This window comes from Schistocerca nitens, chromosome 3 (assembly GCF_023898315.1).
Source record: "Schistocerca nitens isolate TAMUIC-IGC-003100 chromosome 3, iqSchNite1.1, whole genome shotgun sequence".
Classification (NCBI taxonomy): domain Eukaryota; kingdom Metazoa; phylum Arthropoda; class Insecta; order Orthoptera; family Acrididae; genus Schistocerca; species Schistocerca nitens.
In genome coordinates this window covers 536,398,863-536,407,318 of record NC_064616.1, presented here as the reverse complement: position 1 = coordinate 536,407,318, position 8,456 = coordinate 536,398,863, and the positions used below count along the sequence as shown (strand labels likewise).

The 8,456-nt window shown below is 38.1% G+C and overlaps 1 protein-coding gene across 1 annotated transcript; it reads right to left on the bottom strand.

Annotated features, from left to right (window-relative positions):
- Positions 1–5,650: 5,650 nt before the first annotated feature.
- LOC126249663 (uncharacterized) lies at positions 5,651–7,970 on the bottom strand. Its single transcript, XM_049951343.1, has 3 exons — positions 7,848–7,970; positions 7,262–7,352; positions 5,651–6,212 (listed from the first exon to the last, which is right to left on the bottom strand). Exons 1-3 carry the CDS (start codon positions 7,879–7,881, stop codon positions 5,687–5,689), a joined length of 651 nt encoding a protein of 216 aa, XP_049807300.1. The 5' UTR covers positions 7,882–7,970; the 3' UTR covers positions 5,651–5,686.
- Positions 7,971–8,456: the final 486 nt, after the last annotated feature.

The following is an 8,456-nucleotide window of genomic DNA, read 5'->3' as shown; positions in this document are numbered from 1 at the left end:
AATGTAAACAAAGAACGGTAAACTCGCTGTCTGTCGTAGAGTCAATATGTCAAGACGCTCGCAACGATTAAACTCGCTGGATGAGCTTTTTCCTTAAGTGTGATTTCATATTTCATTCTCCTGCCGCATATGGGCAGGGAAGGTCTGTCAGCGGCACAATCCGCCGCTCATCAGCCAAGTGACATGACAACTAAAACAAGAATAAAATGTTACATATATAAGGCGATAAAAAGAAGGGAACATAAAACAGAGTCGGGGGAGAAAATGGAGGTAAAAATACACTGACATGGAGACGTTCATTAAGAAAGTCACCAGAAAGTTAAAAAAACACGGTTGCCGATTCTTAAAACACAGAGAAGACACTGAATACACATGCACAGATAAAAAGTCGGCCACTGTATTAAAAACACTCCACAACAACACACTTAAAACCCACTTGGAGCACACATGATGAAGAATAAAACTGCCAGGTCGGACCCGCAGGGGGAGAGGTCAGAGAGGACGCAAAAGGAGGGCAGAGCCAGGGGCAGCAGTGGAGGCGGCGGGATGAAAAGTGTAGTGGTGTCAGCGGGTACACTAAGAGGCAGGAGACACTTGGGGGCAGGAGATGAAGAGGGAAGACAAAACAGGAGGGAGTGCAGAGACACTGAAAGGGAGCACAAGAGAGGGAGGGGGAGTAGGAGGTGGAAGCAACTCAGGAGAAGGGAGGGGGAGGAGAGGGAGCCCTGAGGAGGAGGCAGAAAGATGAGGTTAGAGTTGGTAGGAAGGGTAGATGTCACGGCGAAAGTATCAGAGGGGGTTTGTTAGGTTAAGGGAACAGCAGGGCATGGGAAGTCTTCCACAGGTCGAGGTAAAATCCAGTGGAGAGGAGGACATTGCAAAGCGTCTGGCTGAGCGAGAGACAGGCGCTTAAATACAGGATCGGAGGAACCGCTATTGGCCGCTGGGACCACGTCTTCCACTGTGGCGCCCTCACACTAAATGTCGGCTTACGGCGTGAAGGTGCAGAGACTTCTATGGGTTTTCGACGTCCATGACGCCTGGCGCGGATTCAAATTCCGCAGCGCGTGGTACCAGATCTCTAGCCATGTGCATGACAGTTACAGGCAGACAGAGGCTGGAGAGACCTAGCAGTCTGTTGTGTTTAATACGTTAGTACAAAATCAGCAGCATCGTGTCAAGTTGAAACCTCAAACGCTGTTGCCCTGCAAATGTCTGTTTCTGTCTAGGAATTCTTTTTCATTTCATTGCCCAGTGAGATTCATATTAAAAACACCCGTTGTTTCTATGTAGTACGAATAACGAATTATGAAAACTGACAACATGACACCCTTTCAGGTGCAGGGTGTAGTTTGTTCGCCCAATGCGCAGTATTTCTGAAATTCATGATTTGTTTTAGTTCTTCAGTTCAAGAGCAGGTTTCGTTCTTACGTTTTTCGGTATTTAGCTGAACAATTTGGTGTTATAGCTGGGTACGTTTGTTAGTAAGTCTATGAAGTTTTCCATTAAGGCCTGAGAAAGGAATGTACATCTCACAAACTACTTCAAGCGCCTCACTTGCTAGTTCAGATATATTAATGTCTTTGAAGTCTTCTAATGTATTTAGTTGTGGTTTCTTTCACGGATTTTATAACGAGTACGTCATGAAAACTCTCAGGGGCAGACATAACAGATGCAGGTATCTGAGGGGCATGTGAAGATCGTCGCTGACTTGCAGTGTGGAAGAAATTTAGTACATTTAGACGAATCCCACTGCAATTTGTCCTCCAGTATAGATGGATACTTCTTTGACACTACAGTAGCAAAGCAAACTGACAGCATGCTTCGTACAGTGTTATCGTACACAAATTCAGTGTGTTTTGTCGTGGTATGAAACAGCATGAAATGTTCTAGTACGACTCTTATACATGGCTGGCAATGACTTAATACCTTTCACCTGTACATTCACTTGATATTTGGCGATGGAAAATACGTGGAATACATTGTTCCGGCGCCTAGCTCTTCACTGTCCTGATGCACTGTATTGTTGATTCACAAACACAATTTGTGGATGGAGAATAGGCAGAAATATTTCTATGCCCTTTTTCCGCCGATTTAGGTACTCCAGCATCATACCGTACTGATTCATTACTGACACCATTTACATTTATATGAGACTCGTACAAATGCGCTTTTGACATCAAGTAATTTCATTAATATGATATTTTAATTCAGAGATGAACGTATTTTTGAAACGTCTACAGTGGACAAGACATAGGCATAATAATAATGTATCAGAAGAGAGCTCAGAAATGCTGTACAAAAAGAAAGGGAAAAAATACCTCATGAGAGCTTCACAAGTAAATGGACACTCGAAAGTCGGAACTTTGTAAGGCTCATTTCCTGTGCTTTCATAAAATGTTAAGGAATTAAGGATAGTCCACTTCTTGCAAGAACACTTTATTTTTCAATTTCTTTCATCCCCATACATGTTTAACCACAGCTGTTTAATTTTCAAAAGGTCGTTTTTCTTTATTGTTTCTTCTTTTACGTATTGCGTGTCCTGTGGCTGCAGACAGAAATCAGGCTCAAGTATATATGAATGGAGAATGAAATCATTTTCACAGTTGACATTTCCCGAGTGTAACTTATTTGTTATTCATCTGATAAATTTATTGTTGTTATTATTTTCGTGTTCAAAGAGATGTTATCTAATACTTAGTGTCAGGTTCTGAATGTTCCTTCATTGCTATTGTCGAAATGCAGATATGCAGTGAGAAGTGCATTAAGTCCCAAAAAGAAAGTAACATCTAGAAGTAACCAATAGTTATGAGGAAACATTACTTTAAAAAACAAAAATTTATAACCACACTTTTAGCAAGGAAATAATGATACACCTCAGGAGAGCTCGTATGGAGCCCTGATGACATTCTGTATTAACGTAGACTTGTTTCTGCCTTTTGTTGGCAGCCAGAGGACACACATAAAGTTAAATGTAAAGAAGACTAATAACATAACAGAAAATTTAGTGAAGATGACAGAAATTTTGTGAACCCTATCTTGTGATTAAACAAAGAGAACAAAACTGTGTTCTCGGAAGGAGTGAAACCCTCTTTAATTCATTATTGTTCACGTTTTTCACTAATGTACTGGATAAAGTCAGTTTCTAGATTCCTAAACAGCAATTTGAACAACCTCAACACGATATTCCTTAAATCAACCCCATATTCCTTTCTGAGTGAGATTGGAGTCAGTGTGATCTGCATTCAGCATACGATTGCTCACTAAGTAATTTCCAAGTGAGGTCTCTGTCACTATTAACAGAATTTTATAAGTATTGCCTTATGGTTTATTATGTCATCATATTACAACAAAATATCAGTTTAATGATTCTGACTGGCCGCTGTGGCCGCGTTGTTCTAGGTGCTTCAGTGTAGAACCTCGCGACCGCTACGGTTGCAGGTTCGAATCTTGCCTCGGGCATGTGTGTGTGATGTCCTTAGGTTAGTTAAGTTTAAGTAGGTCTAAGTTCTAGGGGACTGATGACATAAGATGTTAAGTCCCATAGTGCTCAGAGTCATTTGAACTATTTTTTTGTTAAGTCCCATAGTGCTCAGAGACAGCTGAATTTTTTTTAAATAATTCTTTGTTTACAGATCTGTACGCACTGAGCTTTGGGCCATCACATTTACAATTTACTTATCACGCCAAAGCTACCGCTATCCTATAGGCTAAATCACATAAATTGAATTAAACATACAGTAATATATATCTCCTATTGGAATTAATTCTCAGTTATCATTCCAGTTACAATTCGGATTATTTACGTGAATTCTACAAAAAATTCTGCTTTAATCTTGTCACACTAAAACTACGTAAGATCTCATTGCTTACCTATATATGTCAAAAGTGAAATTTAAACGAAGTTACAACAGGTCTACAGTTTTCTGTCATGTAATGGACTGGACATTCTGTGAGAAATAGGAAATTACACTGCTGGAAAACGGTTCCTGGAGTTATGTGAATACTGACATGAAATTATTATATTCGTAACAGCACATGTAAAGAAATATAATAATCCGATATGAGTATTATTCTGTAGGTAAATTAAGATGTCTTCAAAATAATAAAATGCATGGAACTTAGCTTATTTAGACTGCATTATAAAAAGCAACTGCAGCAAGTGTTTGTGTTCTAGAACAGATCCTTAATTACTGCGTACTAGCAGTACTTAGACAAGTGTTTATATGGTGACACTTATGCACTACAATCATTTAGCAAATGTACATTCAGTGAATGTAGATGGTTATGATGGCATCAGTAACTTCTACATGAACCAGGGATTAATTTGATAACTTTCATGCTGTATATTATTTACTTGTTTACTCTGATATGTTCATTATGCGGTGACAACTCTCTAACTCTCTCTCTCTCTCTCTCTCTCTCTCTCTCTCTCTCTCTCTCTCTCCCTCACTCACTCACACACTCTTTCCCTCAATGGGCTCACCTTCCATTCCCCCTAACTGTTTACTATGACTGGTATGTAACACTGCTGTGTAGAGTAATTTGAAGGCTTGTGCAATATCCATTCTGTGCATAATTATAGAATATTGTTATATTCCTTCATGCAAGAAAATTCATAAAAAATATTCACTACATGCTTAATGTCTGAGCTATTGGGACACATGAGGAATGGCAATATTTTTCTTAAGGACTCCAGTCAGACCACGATAGTACTATGAAGGTAGGATGAGACATTCAGGTCTACAGAAGTTATTCAAAAGCATCACAAAGATGCTATTTATTTTTATTAAGAACAACTACAAATTTATAATTGTAATTACACAAGCATTGTAAACATTAAACATTGAAGCAAAAGTGGTAACATTAGCTAGTGCTCTTGTAAAACAGCTTTTTATTCTATATAACAAACTTTTTAAAAGTCCCATGTTCCACTGAAGCTGTTAATTGAATATTTTGAGTTATTATATTCTTACAGATAACCTCATAAAATTTACACCTGCAACTATACAAACGTTCCAGGCATTGAATACAAAAGAGAAAGCGATACGTTTCACAGGACAGTATGTTAGCCAATCTTGTGAAACAGTCATTTGTTTTATAAGGCACATTTTGTGATAATCTGATAATCACCTGAGATCGTTAGTTTATCTATTTGCACATTATTCATAAATTGGGCAAAGATAGGGTAAGAAGGCGAAGGTGGTAACATTGACAAAGCAACATACATGGAAGCTCTTGTGAAACCATCAGGTAATCACACCTCCTGGATAATTCATTTCACATACACCTAAATTTTCTGATGGAATACAGATTGCCAAAGTATAATTGTCTTCTGTGGTACAATTCTCAAAATAATTGAAACTAATTGTGTCTACTATGGATGTGTTGATGTGATAGGAGTATTTTCAATTTTATATATTTGTGTGTGTGTGTGTGTGTGTTTGTGTGTGTTTGCGTGTGTGTGCGTGTGTGTGTGTGTGCGTGTTTGCATGTATGTGTGTGTGTGTGTGAGTGTGTGTGTGTGTGTGTGTTTAAATGTGTGTGTCTGCATATGCAGCAATGAATCACTCAGAGAGTTAGAATAGCAATGAAGGATAACAGACTATGAGGAAACAACAATTGACTATGTGTGGGGGAGGGTTGGTTAGTTCTGTGTATATGATGGATGTGTGTGTGGAGCTTTCTAAATATCAAATGTATCGTTGTATTTGACAGTAACCGAATCTGCACTTCTGTACCTCACTGTGTATATAATCCCAGAGAGGAAAGTAAAATTGTATCTCAACATCCTCCACATGGAAGTAGTAATTAGAACAGCTGTGATTAGTATTAGCATGATTTTGACTAATTTGAGAAGAGTGGTAGCTGTAGGCAAAGGTATGTTCTCCATCCAGAAAACTGATGGTTTATTCCCTACTGCTGTATTGCGCTCTGATTGTGGTTTATGTGTGTCCAGTTTAGCTTGCTCTGTTGTGACACTGAGCTCCTCATACCACTGTTCGAGATATTCCATTTCAGCTTCTTCTGTTTCAGTGGTGTACTGTTGGATACGCTCCTTGGTTTCCATTCCAGATCGCAGTCTGTTCATGAACTCAAGATCAGTATTCTCCTGGTCATATTGCTCAGAGAAGTCATCCATGTCACTTGATAATGCAGTACTATCTACTGTAACTGACACTGTGGGTACTTGGGTGAAACCAGGAACTTTACTGAAAGTAAGACAAGCAAAATTATTAGTAATGTTGAGAAATACTGGCGAAATTTAACGCGACAGCAGCAAAAAGAACATAATAGCTGCTGAAAGATAGTAATAAATAACAGTGATGTGCTAATGCTAATTTCCAAATTAACCAAAAAGATTTAATATTTAGAAAACATAATTGCTTATCCATTAGTTATGGAAATTACTGTATAAAATGGAATGTAGCTGTAAACTAATGTAGTACTAGCAGAAAACATTTACATGCCCATGCCATCGTTCCATATATTCTACATTAGAATACTATCATAGATGTAGCTACAGTTATAGGTCAGCATCATAACTGTCACACCTAGTTTCTTGGTGCATTCTATGAAATATGTTATCAGGATTAAAGGTATTTCTCACAATCAATGTCCTAAACTAAGACAAATTCTGGTAATGAATTTCACAGCTACAGCTTCACCCATGTCAACCTGTGTATTAAGGTGGCACAAACTGAAGTGTATGCCCATACTTAGCTTTCGAACATTATTGTGATATATGCTACGTATGCAGCAGTCAGTTTTGTTACTTCAGCCGTGACTGTCAGACATAGTTCGTTGTGCAGTTCATTGTAATATTAAGCAAATAAACCTGATACTAGACAGAAGTGAAAATGGCGATGTATAATTTTCCTAACACATTACAGAAACAAATAGTAAAGATGACTTAATGTGTAACTTGTTATTTGTATGACTCATGGTAGTCATATAACTTCCATATCTGATGTTTCTAAATTATAAAAATGTAACATTAAACATTGATTAATGTGTAAAAGGAGGTTAGCTGTTTGGAAATTCGTAAATAAATTTAAAATAACTGAAATGTACATGGTAATATAGCACAAAAATTTACAGTGAATTCCTTGCCCTTGCACAGGTCTTAGTCTAATATATTATTATCAATAGTGAACACTTAAAAATGAATTTACTTTATCTTAAAGTCCATATATTAATGTTAGAAACCTGTGAAGGCTAGTACAACAATAGTAAAGAGTAAGGACATAGTGGTACTTACTCATACTGACAGTCAGGCAGCTCATATCCAGGAACAATAGGTGTGAAATTCCCAGAATTTGTGGTAGGTTGTTTTAGTACAGCGCTAATAACTGAAACAGAAATTTGTCTGTAAGTACCCCACACGAAATGAATATCAGGTAATGTGTTTCACTTCGCTAACAGTTTGTAACAGTGTTCTTGTACCAACAAACAGAAGTTGTAAATAAGAACATTTCTCATTACAGTGATCCTGGAGCTATATTACAATGGGAGAAGATATTTGTTTAAGATGTCGACGAGTTCATCACATGCATAGGTTAAATTCGTTAGTTCGGCGTTATATATTATGCTGCTTTATTCTCAGCCCTCTATCATTGATCCTTTCACTAAAGTTTCAAAATAATTTCGATAGCAGCTCTTCTTCACTAGGACTAGAATACATTAATTACATATAAAAATAATTTTGAGAAACTGAAATATGCAGCAACAGGTTGAGAAATCGTCTGCAATCATTTTATAGACGAAGTACGGTAATCAATAACTTAGGGTGTCAAATAAAAATTGGTGTAGCGGAAATAAGTTATTCTTGGAGTAATGGTACTTACCAAAAATACTTAGCAAGAAAGTGAGGAATTCCATATCTGTAGTCAGATGCCAAATCACAAGAATATTCCAGCACAGAGCAATAGATCACGTCTTCACTAGACCATGGACAGCTCGAGAATAACGCGAGTTTGCGTTGTCACTAGCAAGTGAGGCGTTGGCTACTGGCGAGCGAGCCTACGGCTGAGAGCGAGTAGAGGTCGCCCATCCAGCAGAGACGCCACCTCCATCTCTCGAGTAATCTTGGTATCAACCACGTGATTTCTTATTGCGCTCTCTTTCATACTGGCCTCCTAATTTTGTCCAACAGGTGATATAAATCTTAAAAGAAATAAATGTTTCTTAGACGGAAGTAACCTTCATTTTGGGAACAGGAGTAAAATTAATAGTCATCGGTGGATAACTTAAAACACAGTGTGTTAAATGAGTTCTGTTTGAGATAAAAGAGGGTAAACTCGTACTTTTCGTAGTTCTTACCTAAGATTTTGTTCACACCAATAGCGTTTCTGCTGTTGTAACTCCGGTTTCCGTCAGATCACCGAATTCTAGGGCGGTCGGGCTTTGCTTGCACTTGCATGGGTGAACATCCGGATGCAGAGAGCCTTGTTGGC

What these genes read in the sequence shown, in the direction of transcription:
- LOC126249663 (XM_049951343.1), bottom strand. Translation starts at nt 7,881, where the DNA reads ATGGAATTCCTCACTTTCTTGCTAAGTATTTTTG. An exon ending in TTTCTTGCTAAGTATTTTTG is followed by an intron (nt 7,353 to 7,847) that starts GTAAGTACCATT and finishes TTTCTGTTTCAG; the next exon opens with TTATTAGCGCTGTACTAAAA. An exon ending in CTGCCTGACTGTCAGTATGA is followed by an intron (nt 6,213 to 7,261) that starts GTAAGTACCACT and finishes TCTTACTTTCAG; the next exon opens with TAAAGTTCCTGGTTTCACCC.